The sequence below is a fragment of the Ruditapes philippinarum genome, unplaced genomic scaffold (assembly GCF_026571515.1).
Source record: "Ruditapes philippinarum isolate M1 unplaced genomic scaffold, ASM2657151v2 ctg4073_1_1_1_1, whole genome shotgun sequence".
NCBI lineage: Eukaryota > Metazoa > Mollusca > Bivalvia > Venerida > Veneridae > Ruditapes > Ruditapes philippinarum.
Window position 1 is genome coordinate 28,989 of NW_026854141.1, and position 21,316 is coordinate 50,304.

At 30.3% G+C, this 21,316-nt stretch overlaps 1 protein-coding gene and 1 long non-coding RNA gene across 2 annotated transcripts; both read right to left on the minus strand.

Annotated features, from left to right (window-relative positions):
• Positions 1–15,645: 15,645 nt before the first annotated feature.
• On the minus strand, positions 15,646–19,858 carry LOC132739090 (MATH and LRR domain-containing protein PFE0570w-like). The gene is made up of 3 exons (XM_060726741.1): positions 19,740–19,858; positions 19,248–19,433; positions 15,646–17,690 (listed from the first exon to the last, which is right to left on the minus strand). Exons 2-3 carry the CDS (start codon positions 19,339–19,341, stop codon positions 15,946–15,948), a joined length of 1,839 nt encoding a protein of 612 aa, XP_060582724.1. The 5' UTR covers positions 19,342–19,433; positions 19,740–19,858; the 3' UTR covers positions 15,646–15,945.
• A 417-nt stretch (positions 19,859–20,275) lies between these two features.
• On the minus strand, positions 20,276–21,070 carry LOC132739091 (uncharacterized). Its single transcript, XR_009626952.1, has 2 exons — positions 20,725–21,070; positions 20,276–20,356 (listed from the first exon to the last, which is right to left on the minus strand). It is a non-coding gene; the product is annotated as an uncharacterized LOC132739091 (long non-coding RNA).
• Between the last annotated feature and the right edge of the window lie 246 nt (positions 21,071–21,316).

Here is a 21,316-nt window from a genome sequence, read left to right on the forward strand (position 1 = left end):
TAAAAAATAAAACATAGTCTGTATCGTTTACCTATTTTCACAAATAATGAACACATGTTTGTAAGTTAATATTATAAATGCAAAAAAAAGAATTCTTGATAATTTGAATAATCTAATAATGAACTTAACATTTTAAATATCCAAAAACCATAAATAAATAAATTATTACAGAACCTAGATACAAAAGCCTTCAAATTGAATTGTATCATTTTGTAATTACAACATTAAAATGTATTGCAAACAAAAGAAAACATACTCATTATCGTTTATGCTCTAAAATAGTGTACACACGTTTGTTATTTAATACGTATCATCAATGCCAAAAGGTACAGTTCTTGATAATTTAAATACTCTTAAATTAACTAATCATTTATAAATACAATGTTCTGTTTGCTATTTCTAGAACAGAAGAAACACAAGTCGTGTTCGAATTTCCTCTGAGATTGCATTTTTTTTTCTTAGTGCCTTTTTTTAGTGTAAACCGCTTAATCTCTTTCAAGATCCAATCAGGAATTTTTTTTTCATTTTCTTTCTTTTTTTTGCACTTTTTTATTTTTAAAAATTTAAAAAAATCAACAAAAAAAACGGGTTTAATACCAACCCCCAAAAAAAGAAAAAAGGGGAAGGATAAGGACAGAAAAAAAAAAAAACAGGTCAGGCCGGGGGGGAATATTAATGTAAATTTTTCCTTTTTAAAAAAAAAAAAATAAATTTAAAAAGTTCCCAAAACCAAAGGACAAGGGGAAAAACCCCAAAGGGGGTTTAAATTTTTAAAAAAAATTTAAACTAGGGCAAAAAAAGGTCTTTCTTTTAAAAAAAAAGGGGAACCCAAAATGTAAAAACATTAAAAAAGAAAAATTTTGACGGTTTTAAGGGAAAATACCTTGGGGGGTTTAAATAAAATTTTTTCCCCTCCTTTGATATTTTTTAAAAAAAAATTTAAATTAACCCCCAAAAAAATTTAAATTTTTTTTCAAATTTAAAAATAAAAACCAAATATTATTTAAAAAAATTTAAAAATAAAAAAAACCAAACAAAAAATTTTTAATGTCCTAAAAAGACAATGAACAAAAAAATTAAAGGGGGAAAAAAAGGGAAAACGAAAAAAGAATTTATGAAAGGGGTTTTTTAAAAACATAAACCTAACTTTTGTAAGAATCCGAAAAAAGAAAAAAAAAGTCCCCAAAAAAGAGAAAAAACGAAAATAAAAATTTTTATTTTGAAAAGTAATTGTTTTTCTTTTTAAAAAATTTTTTTAAAAAAAAAACTTTTTTTCAAATTTAATGGTAAAATATTGTAAAAAAACTTAAATTTTTGAAAGAAATGTGGAAAGCGTTTTAAAAAAAAAATCTATTGAATCAAAAGAAGCCAACATAAAAAAAACGGAAAAAACAAAAATCCCAAAAAAAAAAAATAAATAAAATATTTAGCACCATTTTTTCCCTATTTTAAAAAAAAAAGCCTTTTAAAAACCCTTGGACTGGAAAAAAATTTTTTTTTATTTTTTTACATTTAAAAAATTATTGGGTTTTTTTTTTTTGGGATAAAATAATATTTTTGGAAAAAAAGTTTTAAAATTTATTAAATTAAAAATTTTTGGGTTTTCAAAAACTTGTATTTTGGGTTTTTTTTGACGAAAAAATAATAAAAGATACGGTAATTAAACATTTTTATTCTAAAAACAAAAATTTTTTTTTTCCGTTTATTTTTGGGAAATTTATAAAAAGGAAAAAAAGAAAGAAAGAAAATTGAAGTTAATTTCAGTTAACAAAGCCATGATAGTAAATGTTATAAAGACTAGCATTTTTAGCATAAAAACAAAAATGATAAACAAAACCTCTCGGAGGAGTTGACTTATCATATCAGTCTTTGATCTTTAGAATGATAATTAATATCAGTCGTATTATCTTATGTCTTGGAATATTTGAACGATTTATTTTAAGTTTTCTCTTCTTCTTAATCTTATTTTTTCAGCTTTAAAAACTGTTAAACAGAAACTCTCAAAGGAGTTGATATATTTTGTCACAAAACAAACCTTACAATTTGAATCTGGCGGATGGAATCCGGATGTCGTATAAGCAGTTCAAGCTTACCATGGCACAACTAATCTATTGCATTTCAAAAGAGAGGTCAATAACCATTTCATTCATTATGCTGTTTCATTCATTTTAGTCTGTTGTTAAATCTGGAATTAGAATATATTATACAAAGCAAAACGAACATTTGTCTACACGCTAAATACGAATGGTTGATGAATGCCTTGCACAAACTGTGTGACATGTTAATGTCATTAGCTTTAACATTATAGAAATTTCATTATATCACAGCTGATGTAAGAATATCATAAATGTTGGCGTGGTTAGTTATTACCATTTTTCTTCCCAAGGGTTATCAAAACATACGAGTATATTTATAAGCTCAAAGAGATGAATAAACGTTATAGGCATGTAATGTGCATATTTAAATGCACACTTACCATTTATTTGATTACACCGAAAAACAAATATGTTTTAATGTACATTTGTATTCCGATAAGATGCCGTAAACATACGATAGATACAATGAAAGAATACGTGTGAAGTTAATGACCATCCTAATGCATAAAACACATTGATTTCAATTTTTCAGTTAATTTTTTTTCTCGAAAATAAATAGAAACAATATCATTTGACCCCGGCTTTTTAGACAAATAAGCTTGCAGAACTATTTTCTTTAAAAATCACTTCACACTGTAGTATGTGCCAATAGTTTCGTGATCTTCAGAGATACCTATTAGCTTCAGAGCAGTTTTAATTACAAAGGATTTCAGAGACGAATATGAAAATAACTAGTCTTTTCTTTTATTTTCAAAATGATGATTTAAATAAATGTAAACGAAATAACAAAACTTATTTTGTGTAAATATGGTTCCATTTAGAATTTTTATATGTCGAAAGACGAGGCGATAATATATTTCATCTCTCTATTAAATTGAGTAAGTACCATTTGCAGATACAATAATTGAAATCACGGCGGACTTTGAAAGAGGCAATTTTCCATTAATGATATATGTTTAGTATTACTTCAAATCTTGCATTTATTGCGGTTCTGTAATTGGTATATGTTTATAATTGCTCACAGCTCTTTCAAGACGTTAAATGTTATAGTGGAATGTTAAGAAATTAATCTCGTTTTTTTCCAGAAATCATAAAAGGGGTAATGGATTTCCTTATATACAAAATTAATTATCCTACGATCTTTGGAATTTTATATCCACATCATTCCAACCATACATACAAACCTGAGTATCAACAGCTAAATAATAACGGATGCAGTCAATGAATTAATAAGACATACACAGACAAACTAATATACATTGATTCAGACAGGCAAACACTATATGACAATAACAATGAACTCAGAAGGGCATCACATTAAAACGGACAGTGCCCTTTCTTAAGCTACTGACTGACATTTACATATAAAATTATTGAAGGAGCTGATAACATATCTCATTTTATGTATCCGATACCCCATCTTCTTTTTTATGTAAAGTGTATTGTTCATCGTATTGATGAAGCCAACAAAGTCTTGAAATTGTCTTCTTATTTTTATAACATTCAAGCTTACATAATTAATTGAAGCGGCTATTTCTTTTCTCTAGAGAATTCTATATTGTCAGGTCTAAGCTAAAGCACCAAACAAAAACACATACGTTTAAATACAGCTTCAGTTATAAGAAAGTTATGTTACATGTCTTAAAAAAGAAAGACCTGTATAAGAACGAAAATGATAAAATTATACTACATGTACATGGAAACCTGAAAGGTTGCCTAACATGGCAAATTAAACATGTTGTAATAGAGCAGATTCATGGAGGGTAGCCGTCGTCTTTTCATACCACATGAAATGGGATGAATACATTTTGGTGACACGTGACAAGACAAGCTAAAAATACATCTTTATTAATTAGATACGTTGGAAAAGTTCAAAGTGTAAGGATACGGTATTGACGAACAGTCCAAGAATTTACTCCATATATAAGTTTCCGATACTAATAGATCTAAAAGAATTTCTGCATTCTTTGCATCGTGATATTTGTGAACAACTCAAACAGCCTGTTTGTGTTTGGTTTGTCTATTGATATAAAAAGATGTGAACTTGAAAAATGTCTGCTGTTAAAAACATTTAAAACCATAAGCAGTTCTCTTGTATAAACGTTTATTAATTATGTATGGTTAAAATGTGAAATAGACTTTTGAAGTGCATTCTGAAAGAACGACATTGATCATATAAATAAGACCGGCAAAATGCCACTACTAATTTAATGACATGTTATGATGCCCTCCTCAAGCAAGTGATAAGCCTCTAACATGCTCTAAATCCACTATTGTAACATAATAAAAATAGTTTTTGTTTTTCTTCAGTCTTAATGCGCCGTAAATCTTATGGATGAAGGTAAACAAAGTCAAATTCTAAGACTAGATTGAACGGACATTGCAACGTTACTACGTAAAATAATTACATTAAGATATTGCAAAATCCGACCCGATATTTCCAATTACTTATACTAGTATGCACTAGATGCCGTATCTAAATTCCCTTAATGTTGATGTAACTATCATATACATGTTTTGTTTTAAGTAGCTGATGTTTTTGTCTCAATACAATATTATGTCATATCGTAGTTCAGTTATTGTTTTATTTATCTGATGCAATATCGTTATTCATTCAAAGTTTTATAGTAAAGGAAATCTGCATTTAATTCTGATTCACTGTTTGGAATTCTGAACCCCGGCTTAATTACAACTTATTGCATCTTAGGAATAATTTTAGTTAAAAATAAGGAAATAAAAACTAGATAACATAAAAAGTTAGATATTTAGGCTTTCCGTTCTTTCGGTTTTCTAAGTTCTAACTGTACTATGGGCTGTCAATCTTCATCTATTCTGGCCAGATCATGATGCAGGTTTTAAATAAAAGCGACATTAAAGTGCATAAAAGCAGGTACGACCAGGCTGTAAAGAATTTTAGCAGAACATGATATTGAAACTAACAGTATCGTATGTTAAGGTTACAGACGGTTAAAAGTGTAATGGCAAATATGATAATGTAAATCATGTTAATGTATGTGTACATGAAAAGACAAACGCTTCTGTCTTGACATATATAAATTTGCGTTTTGTCATGTAAATATATTTTTAAACATTAATATATTCCAAAGAATAGTGTATGCAATTGCTCTTAGAATAAAGCATAAGCGCAAATTTGATTTACCAGATCCTTTATTACGCATATGAATTTTGTTTCATGATATTTATGTATATAATCATTGCATAACACTTATGCTTAGGGTACAAATAATACGGACGCCGCTCGAGTCAACGATTTTTACAGCATCGTCAACTTCGGCGATCTCGCAAGTTTTTGCCGAAGTGATATTACAGAAAGCATTCAAATGATCGGGTGGCCATCGCCCGAAGTTCAGTCGGTATCTATAAATGGATCGGACGGTCGCTGCTCTAACGCCAGGCTGTACATGCATATGATGTTTTTTATAAATCAGCCAGTTGCCAACATGCCAACAAAGAAGGCAGTTGCTAGAGGCATAGATAATCCTTCTCTGCAGCCGTGGTTTCGCCCACACAGACCTCTCCCACGGCCATCTTTGCCTTTAATTTTGAATAAATCCCTGTCGGTGTTAGACTTTCTTCCCGCGAGAGAAAGTTGGTATGTTAAAATCAAAAGAAAATACTTAACATGCATTTTAGAGGCATATCAACAAGACTCAAGGCGTCAAATTTACAATTTAAAAGGGGCCAATTTATGAGCAGGGCATTGGCATTATGAATCCTCTGGGATAAGATGACCTGAAATTTATGTTTCGTGCAACTAGTTTCTCATTCGGGCCTCGGGGAGGCACAGGCGATGTATATATTACATATTACTAAAATGAAATGTTAAGTATATAAATTCTAAATGAAATATTTAAAACCAATCGTGACAATCATTATAAATGTACAATTTATTGGAAAGATAAAAGTTAAAAGATAATGATACCATGTCATACTAGATGAAACGATATTTCCAATATAAGCTTTTAAATAATGAATGAACTTTCTCTAAATTCATTGAATCGTCTCCAAAATCATTGGACCTTCTCTAAATGGCATAGAGTTTGTATGTGCTTCGTGTTGCCAACATTCTAAATGTTCGTGACAACCGTACTAATAAGCAAGCGACAATTAAGTGTTCTGTCCTTTTCGTTAACTATCAAGTTAATATTGGTGTCATCTGAGTACAATAATGGATATTTAAATACACACTATGCTTTTGCAAATTATTACTTCTCTTCTTTAGAGAAATCAACATTTACATCCCTGTTTTAGAAGACAACAGAAAAACAATACACGCAATAATAAATTAGTTGAAAGAAATTAAAGTCTTATTGTATCTTTCAATATAATAAATCGTATACCGTTTACCATTGAAATAATGACTGAATTTGAAATTTTAGTTTCACTACCGAACTTATATACAAAAGCCTACAAATTGAATCGTATCATTTTGTAATTACAACAAAGTAAAACTCATTATCATTCATCTATTCTCAAAAATAATGAACACATTTTTACTGTCTAATATTATAAATATCGGGAGGCCGAGTGGTTTAGGTCGTTAAGTTCAACAACTTGCCCTCACTGCTGTGTGACTTTGAATTATTGCGTATGAGGAACTTATCCAGCTAGCTTACGGAACGTCTGTGGTGGTTCTAATCAGTTGCCCGTATGTTCATACTGTGATTGTACGACGTAAAAATCACAACCAAATAAAATTCAGTTCCTGATTCAAATACACTGAGAATTACCTTATTATTTTTAAATACCATGTTCTGTTCTCTAGACCTAGAAGGGAAGGAATTCAAGACGTGTTAGAATATCCTCTAAGTGAGCATGATTCTTCGTGCCTTTCATGTAAATTGCTGATTGTCTTTCAATAACTAAGCGCGAAGTATTATTACTTTATTTATTCATTTATAAAGCAATTATTTCGTTTGTACAATATAATTTAGGCTAAGACCATTCGATTAGCATTATTATGTAATAAGCTTTAAAAGTTAATTAATGAAGAAACATGTCCATAAAGTCCACATTAACGCTTCATCACTCATGTTTGCTTTTTTCTAAAACAACTTGTATGTACTTTGTGTTGGTAACATTCTAAATGTGCGTGACGACCGTACTCATAAGCAAGCAATAATTATGTTTTCGGTCCCTTTTGTGAACTATCTTGACATTGGCGCCATATAAGTAAAAGATACACAAATTGTAAATAGTTACTTTTATTCTTTAGAGAAATCAACATTTCCTTAACGTGTTTTTGAAGATAATAGAAAAATAAGAACGCACTAAAATTCGTGTCAACCTTCAGCCAAGAAAGTAATGTTGCTTGATAATGATTAAAGACATTAATCTTCTAAAAAACAAATTTCATGTAAATAATGTGATTAATGTTTCGTACAGTCTGTTATATTAAAAATATCAGAGGCACTGAAAAAAACGGAAAATTTTAATTTTCGGACTGTTTAATAATAATAATGACAATTTAAAATGTAAATATATCTACAGATATAGAAGATTTAGAGACTAGCAATCAACAGTATATTACCTAGTATTTAAACAAATACATTAACTTGACCATTCATGATTACGTCTGCTTAGATGTAAATTTGACTTCTTCATAAGACGCTTATGTGTCTCTCAGGTTTAATACTAGAATAGAATAAACAATTAAAGTCTTATTTTCTCTTCCAATAAAATAAATCGTATTTATTAAATATTCACATAATGACTGAATTTGAAATTTTAGTTTCGCAACTGAACCTACATACAAAGGCCTACTTGAATTGTATCATTTTGTTATAACAGGATTAAAATGTATTTCGTTTGAAGACAAAAGAAAACATACACATGTACACACGTTTGTAATTTAATTTCATCAATGCCAAAAATACAGTTCTTGATAATTTAAATTATCTGTTAATTAACTTATCATTTATAAATACCATGTTCTGTCCGCTAGTTCTAGAAGAGAAAAAATACAAGTGTTACATAGTGTATAATACATTTCCTCCGGGATTGCATTTTTCTAAGTGCCTTTCGTGTCAAACGTTTAAAATCTTTCAAGAGCAAAGCAAGACGGGTTGTTTTATTTTCTTTTCTTTCTTTCCTTATATCATTTTCTCATTTAAAGAATTTTTTTGTATAATTTAATATTTTTTAACCAGCTTGCAGTGATGAACTCTAAATGGGCCAGTTCGATGTGTAGATTCCTATTCTGACAAGTGCTTTTGTGTTCTTTATTTATGAATTATTGGATAGCAATCGGTGTAAGGAACAGATGTAATGATTGCTGACAAATTTGTAACTTTGTAACTCATACAGTGACTTTGAAATTATTCCCTTGTGATCCATGTGTGCAGACATATTTAATAGTTCAGTAGTTCAATGCCAAAACTCATATTGCATGGCTTCCTCACTGTGACAGGCCAGACAATATCTTACATATTAACCAGTTACGAGACAGAAGATATCGCTATCAAATAATGTTATTGGTTAAAGACTTGTTTTTAACTTATTTCAGAATATTTTTGCGGACAAAAGACAAAATCTGAATGATTTTATCACTACACGATATGTAATAGGTAAAATATAAAATGTGAATAAAATCTTAACATATGTAACTTAAATATAGTGAGAAAGCGTTGACAGTCCATAATAAAATCTATAGAATTAAAATGACAACGCCAGGCACATCAAATCAACACAAGAGAAAGACATAGAATACACAACATATAATGAAATAACCAAGTATTGCAGCTTTCGTTCTTAAGCATTGTTTTCCTTCTCATTTGTACCACCGAAGCACAGCCGTTTACTGAAGGACCTTTAGGACTCAAAACTTCAAACTTTTTATTTGTATTTTTACATTTCCAAAACGGTACTCACTGGCCATGTAACTAATGACTGAATGCAATTTTATTTAACCATTGCATATGCTTGTATCATTAACGTTGGTATAAAATATTTAAATGAAGCATGTTAACAATGTCAAATCACGTGTCTCTCGGTTTGCTTCGACAGAAATAATTTACATGTTTATCTGATACAAATCTAAACATTTTATTATAAGTCACAAACATTCATCTAAACCCGATTATATAAAAAGCTCCCATTGTGACAGTTGTAATCCCCTCCCAGTACGCGGTTTTCATATCATTTAAAGATATAATATGCTCAACATTGCGTAAAATATTTTTATCGCAGAAATTTATTGATATCTATGTAATTCTTATCGAATATGTCCAATTTGAATAAAAGAATGAATAAATTATGTATTGGAAGCTGCGTTCCTTATTACAGGTCAAGTAAAATTGGTCTTTTCTTAAAAAACTGCCAGTTTTTTAAATGACACTATATATTCTTATTGTAACCACCTATAGTGTGTAGAATTTTAAACACAATATATATCTACTTTGTGTGAAGTTAAAACATGTTTATTTTATAATTACAAAGAGACTGTGTAGCAATTATAAATATTTTCAAATATGAAATTTGAGCATAGTATATCTTGAAATTCACGATGCAATACTTAACATTTTGAATGATAAAAAAAAAATGTTTGAATATTCTATTCTTAATAAGTATCTCGAACGAATTATTTATGAGCTTCAAATATTCATTCCTATTTTTTGATCTTTAGAATAACAATTTACATAAGTCTTGGTGTCTAATGTCTCAAGAATATTTTAATTATTATCACTGACATATTTTCTACGTTTTCGTAACTAAACACAATAGACAAATGAACTGTTTTTTGCTCTAAATTTTGGACAGATTTAAGAATGATCAAAATATTAAAACTACCAGAACTCTCAAATGAGTTGTTGTTATTATCGCAAACCAATATAACTGTTTAAATCTGATACGTGAAAATTAAGTAATCAATGGAGCAATCAAAAACTTGAAAGACAGAGAATAATTGAAGGTTATTTTCAGTTAACAAAAACATGATAGTAAAGATTATAAAGACTAGCAATTTTAGCATAAAAACAAATATGATAAACAGAAACTTATCAGTTTTTGATCTTTAAAATGAGATTTAATATCAGTCGTATTATCTTATGTCTTGAAATATTTGAACGATTTGTTTAAGTTTTCTTTTCTTCTTTTTCTTCCTTTTTCAGCTTTAAAAACTGTTAAACAGAAACTCTCAAGGGGTTGATATTTTGTCACGAAACAAACCTTACATTTTGAATCTGGTGGATGGAATTCCGATGTCGTATAAGCAGTTCAAACTTACCATAGCAGAACTAATCTATTTCATTTCAAAAGAGAGGTCAATAACCATTCCATTTATTATGCTGTTTCATTCATTTTAGTCTGATGTTAAGTCAGGAATTAGAATATATTATACAAAGCAAAACGAACATTTGTCTACACGCTAAATACGAATATGATTTATGGATGCCTTGCACAAACTGTGTGACATGTCAATGTCATAAGCTATTACATTATAGGTTTTTCACTATTTAACAGCTGATGTAAACGTATCATAAATATTGACCTGGTTAGTTATTACATTTTTTCTTCGCAAGGATTATCAAAACATACGAGTATATTTATAAGCTCAAAGATATGATACGTTATAGGCATGTTATGTGTATATTTAAGTGCACACTTACCATTTAGTTTATTACACCAAAAAACAAGTATGTTTTAATGTACATTTGTATTCCGATAAGATGCCGTAAACATACGATAGATACCATGAAAGAATTCATGTGAAAATAATGACCATCCTTATGCTTTAAACACAATAATTTCAATTTTCAGTAAATACAATTTCTCGCAAAAAAAGAAAAAATATAATTTGATCCCAGGTTTTTAGAAAAATAAGCTTGAAAAACTATTTTCTTTAAAAATCACTTCACACTGTAGAAGGCGCCAAAAGATAATCATAGCTTCAGAGAATGTTTTAATTCCAAAAGATTTCATTGACGAATACGAAAATAACTAGCTTTTCCTCTGTTTTACAAAATGATGATCTAAATAAATGTAAACGAAATAACAAAACTTATTTTGTGTAAATATGGTTCCTTTTAGAATTTTTATATGTCGAAAGACGAGGCGATAATATATTACATATCTCTATTGATTTGAATAAATACCATTTGCAGAAACGGTAATTGAATTCACAGCAGACATAGAATTATTAATAATATATATTTAGTATAGCTTCAAATCTTACATTTATTACGGTTCTTTAATTGGTATATCTTTTATAATTGCTCATAGCTCCTTCAAGACGTTGAATGTGATAATGGAATGTTAAGATTTTAATCTCGGCTTTTCCCTGATTATTTCTAATAGAAATGTAGGATATTGTGATTTGCTTTTATATAAAGTATTCTGCGATCTTTAGGACTTTATATAAACATCACTCCATCCATCAATCCATCCATATATTCACGCATGCATATAAACAGCTAAACAATTATGGATGCAGTCAATGACTTATTAAGACATACAAAGACAAACTGTTATACATTGATTCAGACAGGCAAACACTATATGACAATAACAATGAACTCAGAAAAGCATCACATTAAAACGGACAGTGCCCTTTCTTAAGCTACTGACTGAAATTTACATATCAAATTATTGAAGGAGCTGATAAAATATCTCATTTTATGTATCCGATACCCCATCTTCTTTTTTATGAAAAGCGTATTGTTCATCGTATGGATAAAGCCAAATAAGTCTTAAAAATGTTTTCTTGTTTTTATGACATTCAAGCTTACATAATTAAATGAAGCGGCTATTTCTTTTCTCTAGAGAAATCTATATTTTCAGCCCGAAAACCAAAAAAACAAAACACATACGTTAAATACGGATTCAGTTATAAGAAAGTTATGTTACATGTCATAAAAAAGAAAGACCTGTATAAAAACGAAAATGATAAAATAATATAATACGAAAAGGAAACAGGAAAGGTCGCCCAACAAGGCAAATTGAACATGTTGCAGCTTCATGCATGGCAGCTGCAGTCTTCTCATCCCCCTAACATGAAGAGGTCTGAATACATTTTGGTATTGGTTACAAGACAAGCTAAAAGTCCACCTTTATTAATTAGATACGTTGCAAAAGTTCAAAGTGTACGGATACGGTATTGACAAACATTCCCAGAAATTACTTCATATATTAGTTTCCCATACTAATAGATCTAATATAATTTCTAACTTCTTTGCTTCGTTATATTTGTGAACAACTCAAACATCCTTTTTTTGCTTGGGGTTTGTCTTTTGATAAAAGAAATGTGAACTTGAGAAAGGTCTGCAGTTTAAAGCTGAAGTAGTTTGTATAAACGTTTATTAATTATGTATGGTTAAAATGTGAAATTGTCTTTTGAAGGGCATTCTGAAAGAACGACATTGACCATATAAAGAAGACAGGCAAATTTAATGACATGCAATGATGCCCTCCTCAAGTGATAAGCCTCTAACATGCTCTAAATCCACTATTGTAAAATAGCTTTGGCTTTTTTTCAGTCTTAAATTATTGACTTAAATCTTATTAAAGATAAATTAAATTATGGAAGAAGGTAAACAAAATCAAATGCATAAACCAGATTTTTAACGGGCAATGCAAAGCTACTACGTTAAATTACATTAAGAGATTGCAAAATCTGACCCAACATCTCCAATTACTTATACTAGTCTGTAATAGATGCCACATCTAAATTCCCTTGATGTTGATGTATCTATCATATACATGTACTAAGTTAAAGTATCTGATGCTCTACCTCAATACAATAGTCTAACTCTAATTAACAGATGTGTAGATACAATAAGAATTTCGCCACAACATATTTATTAACAAAAGAGAGCATGCCAATGTTTGAGGTTAAAATTTAGGAATCTATCAATATTATGTCATAACATAGTTCAGTTATTGTTTTATTTATCTGATGCAATATCGTTATTCATTCAGATTTATGAGTATCAGATGCATAATCTGGCGTTCATAGTGTCAACAAATCATGAAATGAAATCTTCTTTAAAATGGGACTCAGCGTTTGGTATTCTGAACCCGACTTTATTACAACATATATTGTATCTAAAGGAAAATTATAGTGCAAAATACAGGAACAAAATCTGGACAGCATAAAAAGTTAGATATTTATGGGTTTCCGTTCTTCCGGTTTTCTAAGTTTTAACTGCACTGCGGGCTGTCAATCTTCATTTATTCTGGCCAGATCATGATACAGGTTTTAAATAAAAGCGACATTAACGTGCATAAACGCCAGCTACAACGAGACTGTAAAGGATCTTAGCAGAACATTATACTGGAACAGACAGTATCGTATTTTAAGGTTACAGACGGTTTAAGATGTAATGGCAAATATAATAGTGTAGAAAATATAGAGAATATCTTTACATTTATAGTGTTGACATTGCACAGTTCGTGCCTGTATTTATTTCGTCATGTTAGTGTATGTATCTGTAAAAGGCAAACGTTTTTATGAAAATGATTAATGTGCAATTGGTCTAAGAAAGGAAAATAAACTCTAATGCGATTTAATATATCTAATCTTTACATATATGAATTATATAAGTAAATGTTTATAAAATATTAATATATGCCTTAGAAAAGAGTATACAATTGCTCTTAGAATAAATAATAAACGCATATATAATTTACTGATGTGCGAGATCCTTTTAAACTTACAAGAATTTCGTTTTATGATAGTTATGTATTTAATCATTGCATAACCCTCAGTTTGCTGTCGGCCATTCACAATTACATTCCTTATCGAATGCTTTGTTAAGCTCCGATTTGACAACCAACTATCATCTAAAGCTTTAATTAATCACATTGTGGCCTATATACGCTGAAGATGGTAAATTGTTGGCCAGTACGGCTAGCCAAAAGTTCTAGCCGTACGTGAGTCACGTACGACTAGCAAGGACTCACGGTATTGGCTAGCCGTACGGCATTTTCAAAAATGACTTTAAGCGAGGATTTTAACCAAGAAACAGCAATTGTCTTCGTATGTTTACTTTTTAGAGATTAATCGACTTGTTGGCTACAGTAAAAAAGTATGAATATCGATTTTTGTCATCTCAGGACGTCGAGAAAAAAATAGCGTTTGGTCGCAGTTAAATAACACCAAATGAAATAATTTACAAAATTTTGATAATAGTCCTTTTTTGGTTTCATTAAGTTTAATTTTTGACACCTTTAAAATGAAACAAAAAAACGAAAATTATTGTTGTTGGGCTCTGATAATATATAGAAGTTTATCCATCATTAAGGAAAGTTTGCATATTCCGTGAAACGCATTTTAAAATTCTATAGTCAGTCCCTTGGTAGGCTTTAATTAAGGCTAATTAATTGATTGTGCTTTCATGTTCGATATTTATCTACTGTATTTGAAAATGATACAATTATTTTTGCTTTTCACCGTTTTTTTTTTTTTTTTTTTTTTTTTTTTTTTTTCAATGTTCTTTTTATTTATCCCACTCCGATCATTATTTATTCGATCCATGTGCTTAATTTACAAAAATTCATCTTTCATACAAGTAAAACAACAAATCAAAATCATGAGGCACAAAATAACATGTGCATGTTCGACTTCCATATAATTTTGAAAAGTGCCGTACGGCTAGACAATACAGATAGTCCTGGCTAGTCGTACGTGACTCACGTACGACTAGAACTTTTGGCTAGTCGTACGGGCCCGTACGGCTAGCCACTTCCTAATTGTTTTATCACTTGGTGGGCGTACGTGAGAAATCCACTTAGTGCAAGGAGTATCATTGCACTTAATTGATCCTTGAAGTATATACTAGTAAGTAATATCTTACAGTGATATAATATTGCTTTATTGGTAGCATGTCAAAAGAACGTGCTTAACATACTTATCATGTTACCCTTCCCGTGTTAATTAGACTTGGTCACCAGTAAAGAAGCTCTAGGATAATCGAATTCTGCGAAAGGGTCTAAACTGTTAGCTGGCCAAATTTTAACTCTTCCATCTTGATTTTTCTACAAATTGGTCATTAGACATACTAAAGAGAAATTATACAAACATCGATAACATATGTGCTTATTACCAGTTTAAAGCATCCATAGTTTGTCTTTAATTATGAATTATTCGTTTAAAGATAGTTCTCAGTTATGTTTACCGACTTTATTTGTGAAATGTAGTGCAAGTGCAAATTTCCTTGATAAAAAAATAAGATGAAATGAAACAGTGTCGATCAAATAAAGGAGGCTAATGCACAATTTTGAACAAATAACTATCATTTAAGTGAAAGTGACTGATGTTTACTGACGATTATTACCACGTTATGGGATTGGAGAATGATATCATCACAAAGGATAAAATGATTGATGTCTGATCATTTCTAGAAATTTGAAACAAATTTGAATAAAGGGAAGTAACTTCTGTACAACTATACAAACATTCTTTCTGATTTATCTACCTTTGTAAGCTTCCTGCTCAGTCGGGTTTAAAATTGAAAATGGTATTGTTGTTAACATAATTAAGCAATTTGTTATGATCGTCATTGCTTTGGCATAAGTTACGAAAAAAACACAGTGGTAATAAATAATTTATGTACATAAAAGTGTAACAATCTAACACTTGTAGAGGAAAAGTATCATTATTATATTCATAACTGTTTCATGTTATCAAAATCGATTAAATTTGCAACAACATTTAAAATGATATGCGTTACCATTATTTATTCTCAGCATACTAACTTGACTGATAAAATCTTGATTCAGCAAAAAACAAAATGTTTTTGTCTTGAATAAATGAATGTTATGCATTTCTGCCATTTTCTTATACTAGCCCGGAACAACAGCTACAAATGTACTTCTTTAAACACTATAAAGGTCAATCTGTTTTTCCTTGTCTCAATGATCTTTGAATCTCAAAAAGTACACCAAGAAGAGAAGATTTTGGTAGCGTAGACTTGCTTGTTGCAGTATTAGGTGAGACAAATGGTACATTGGAACTAGGCCGTTCTGCCATTGGTTGTCCAGCTATTGGCATTATCTCGCCATTAAGTGTCATTATACCTGAAATTGAACCTCCGTTATCTTGGGTTGGTTCTGGCGTTTGAATCGATAGGGGACTGTTTCCGTCCAAATCGTTCCGATTTCCATTTGAAAAGAATTGATTGAGATCCACTGACTGAAACACAGCTGCTTCTCCGAATTCGGAAAATACGGGATTGAAACCTGATTCGACAGTATTGTTTTGTTGATTTATATCTACTGGACCTAACGGTTCTCCAATAGCATTTATCTTTGGAGTACTGCCAGGGGTACCTGTTTCATTAGTACTGCTGTCGGATTGGTTTGCATTATTCAGTATTTCAAATTGATTGGATGTTATTGTAGAGTTAATGGTTTCAATTGACGGAGAATTCGGTTTGTTTGCATGAATTGTCAAGTCAGTTGTGACATTCCTAAGAATTTCTCCCATGGTATTTGAGTTTTGATCGGATAGCAAATTTGTTGAAGTTTGCCCCATATGTGAGCCATTCTTTATATGAGGGTTTGGTTTGTCCTCTTTAAGTTCTGTAAATTTGGTCACCGGACTTAATGGAAAACCATTACCGTTTATATCGAATGCTGAATTAGGCAACTTTTCGACATGATTTAACTGACTGTCTGAGTTAAAATTCGTATGATCATTGTTTGTACTTTCATTTGCGATACCATGTTGTTCTAAAAGAATGATATTTCCTATGTTTATCTTTTCTAAAGGTATTTTTAATCTACCTGTTTGTTTACTAGGAAGATCTTGTCCAACATCTATTGGATTAAATGGAGCATTCATTCCGGTTTCGATTGGTCCCAAGGGTATACCCATATTAGCATCAATATTGCCTGTTAGAACTTCATTATCACTTGACGACTGTCTATTCGATAAACCAATATTTTGGTCAAATGGTTCCCACAAACTGTCTCCGATGTTCGCCATTCCAAGTGGTATACCTGGTCCTACATTTTCTGATTTTAATGGATCAGCAGGGAAGCCAGGTTCTATTCCAAAGGTGTTCATTTGCGTTCTAGGGTCAATTACACTCGTAAGATCTAAAACTGGCAATTCATTGATAGTAAATCCAGACACAACAGGTTTCGTTGATCCAACATTACTTATGCCATTTTCATCATTTTTACTAAGGGATATGCCATTATTTTCATTTATTCCTGTACCATTCTTCATATTCGCATCAGCAATACTTGTTTCATTCAGTAGATTTATTTTGTCAGTAATTCTTGTTGTATTTATTACATTTGATGATAAACGTTCTTTATTGGTGACAGCATTTAACTCGTTTTCAGTTATCTTGTCAAAAATAGTGCTAGACTTCATAGGTGTATCATTTAGCTTATGTCTCCCTTCCTTAGTAGTGCTAAATATTTTAAACTTATTTGTCAGCGAGTGTTCTTTTTTAAATAGTGCATTTTGAATTTCTGTTTTCTCCTTTTGGCGTTGTTTGTTTGCTTTTCGAAAAGCATCTTGTTCCTTTTTCATATCTAATTTTGCTTTCCTCGCTCGCATACGTTCAATGATTTTTAATCGACGATTGTTCCACTTCACTGACTTGTTAGCTGTTTTCTTGTCCCCTGAAATACATAAAGAAAAAACATTCAATTCAACCACTGTATTAAAAATGTATCTAAATATAAAGTGATTTATTTAAATACATGTTTAATGGACATTAATTTCAAACGAAAATTTACTTACAGCTTTCATCTCGCGCACATTTTATTAGAAATATTGACAAACTTTAGGGTAAATAATTACCAAAGAGATTATTTATCGTGTGCGTTAACATCTACAGTAACAGTGAATTCACCTCTCATTTCGCTAAGAAGTATATGTATCATTTATTTTCAAACGTTCATACCTTAATTTTTATCGTAGGTTTAGATCAAGTGAACCACAGTAAGCATTATTTTATAATAAATACAACAATGAGCAACGGCGGTCATTTTTGGGTGTTTTTAAGTTAATGGAGAACGCCTAACATATAATTTATATGTTTATGGAAACACTCTTGACATTTTCAAAATATAACTGAACATATGTATATCGAATGACAGTATATATTTTACAAGCAAACAAACAATCCATGCATATTAGTGTTAAAAGGTTTTAGATACCACTTCATTAACAAAATACTAATAAGTTTATTTATTAAAGTTTTATCTTCGATAGTATATAATTCTTCAAATTTGAAAAAGTTGTGATAAACAAAGTAAAAAAGGTTTAAAGTATTTCTTTTTTCTTTCAGGTGATCTTTTTTCTATAAGGGTTCATACGCTTTAAATAGAGCTAAAAGGGGTCTGCTGAGTAAATCTGGCTTATAAGTTAATGCTCAATACTTGGCAATGATGTCCATTCATATGACTATTGACATGTATATGCGATTGTAACATGACGTGTGGCCTGGTAGAGAAAAAACACGAAGATGGCACCTGTACCCCTAACATCCCTAATTAGCTGCAGGAAATGGCACTCGGTGAAACACGAGTAACAGGGAGATAAATATTATAGTCATGTTGGAAGTGCGTCTGTCGTAGAGGTCAGTCTTCGAAGCTTACATGAGATATTGATTTGAAGAAACTGTCAGTCCGTTTTGGTAGAAGACTTCTGGCTGTTGGTAAGAAGAATATCCGCGTGCTAGTTTTAACTTTTAAATGAAATCCTGACAATATTTTACTGTATTTTACTTATGATGGAACAATGGGTCAATCATTTTACCCTAGAATCTTGACAAAAAGAAAAGTACATTGCTCAGTCTAAGACTGTTCTGTAGACTTTGATGATTATAAAAATTGCCTATTGGGATGTTTTGGTATATTTATGGTAGATAATATCTATTCAATATATTGTGATATTTAGGCACTTGAATATATCTGGCAAAAGTGAAATAGACTTAATCCAATTTACACATGTGAGATTCAACTTTTAATCGTATATATGTTAATAGCGTAAAACAAAAGCGTATAAGCTACATTATGTATTGAAATAACGGCAAGGATGCTAAAACGTTTAATTCTAACAAGCTGGTTCCGCATATTCTAAAAGCTACATGGCTGGTTTTGGTGCATGCGTACAAATTTGCTTCTGAATATCGCAACTAGTCTAGTAAAAATTCAAATAATTAACATAATCACCTCGGTTCTTTCCGGTTTTGGCTAGTTTTAATTTCTGTTTCTTTAATTGTTTCAAATTTTGCCTTTTTTGTTTGTTTTTCAGTCTCTTTTGCATTCTACGTTCTTGTCTTTTCTCCTTTCGCTTTGCTTTTAAACGTTTGTTCTTTTTCTGTTTTACTCGGCGACGTTTTCTTTTTAAAAGACTGCCTAAAATAAGGCAAACGATCTTTAATCGTAATGTGTCAGCTTTGAAATTTACACATAGTCAGAACATTATTAAAAGGCATAATTTTTCTTTATATTTCATTTACATTTATAGACTTTTGTTACGAACATACTCGGGCACAGTTCTACTTTAAAGAATTGCTTGTATAACATTGCAAAGCGGCTCACTTCAAAGAAAAATCAGTGTTAAATGTAATAAATTTAAATGTAATGAATTTATTTAAAAACTGTGAACTTATCGTTTTAGGTTTATCAAACGGATCACAAGTGAGAATTGATGGCCTTTACCTTGAATGGCATTTGCAGAAGGAGTAAGTTTAGTATTCCCTACATTTACTGCCGGTAATTCAACTGTGTGCGGAGCTAGGTGGGCAACGTCTGTAACTCCAGCATCAGTTTTAATAATTCTTTCTATAATAGAAGAAAATGACACAATACGTAATTTTTTTTGAATTTAAAAAATGAAACTTTTATTGAAATAATTCAATGTAACATGTGTGTAAAAATAATGTTCTTAAAAAGCGTCAAGGAATAAACAATTGCATTTTATATCTCAATTGTTCAGTGGTAACAGTGCGGACTTTTAATCAAAGATTGTTAAATTTAAATTATTAAATGTTTGTGTAGGTAATAAAATTCCGTGAGAAAATTTTGGTTTTCTTCTGCCTAGTTCCATGCATATTATATTTTTGTAACGTATCTTGCGTTGTATTCAAGTCATTCTTTTTACTGTTATTGAAACACTATTTTTTCATAAAGTTGATAGATCGGATTCGCTTTTGTCATCCTGGTTTTAACTCTAAATGTTTTGTACTAGCTCTTACCTTCTGTTTTTGTTGCAATTCCATTCATAGTACCAATCTGTGGGACAACTACCTCTCCTATATGTGCACTGATTCCTCCTCCTAGATTATAAATGTCAGTACATTTGTATTATATCATCATGCTTTTAATTTGTGCTAAGGTTTTGCAAAATGCTGAAAACTGAATAACAAGAAGTTTAATGATGTTTAAAAATAGAAGAACTTGAACTAGTGAATATAATTCATTTTATTCCTTACAACTACAAATTTAGTTTCAGATGCTTTTCACATTTCAGTTAGAATTTCAGTTAGAAATAGCATTTAAATAATTAAACGCATTATGCTGTTGCTTGGTTTAGAACAAAGAATGTATGCGTCAATGTATGTCTTTAATTTACACATAAGATGTTATGACGCTGGTTTGAATTAAGGTTAAATATTACACGTAGTTAATTATATAGAATATTTACCTCCATGTGCATACGCGGCACTAGTGAAACAAATTGCTAAACTAATTACATTCCTGTAAATAAACATACGTTTTATCATTTTAGCGCGAAACAAATGTTTTTGTAAAACGCCCTATCTTATATCACTTTGAATTTAAAAAAGTAAGTTTTAAAAAATATTTAAAACAGTTTCATCATCGAGTAGTAATGTATCCAGCTCAATTCATTTTATCTTTTTATAAATTTTCAAATGTATGTACATGTATCAAATATAACTTGAGAATAAGTAATTATATAATGGTACATCTAACATCGCATGTCCAAACGTTGTAGATTCACCGTAAATAGAAATGTACGTCATATTTGCGTAAACTTTATTTGACGATCAATCTCTGAAATGCACCAACGTAAAAATAAGAGCACTCTTGTGAAATATGTACGCGCGTTATAAATTGTTGATTGCATCAAAAATAAGTTGTTTTTGTTTTTATTTACTTAACGTGTGCACAGTTCAAACCAAAATCTGAAATTGCAGATTCTATGCAATTTAAATACATATGCATTTAGTTTACACTGCTGTATCTTTTTTATTTTTAATTTTATTTATTTGTTT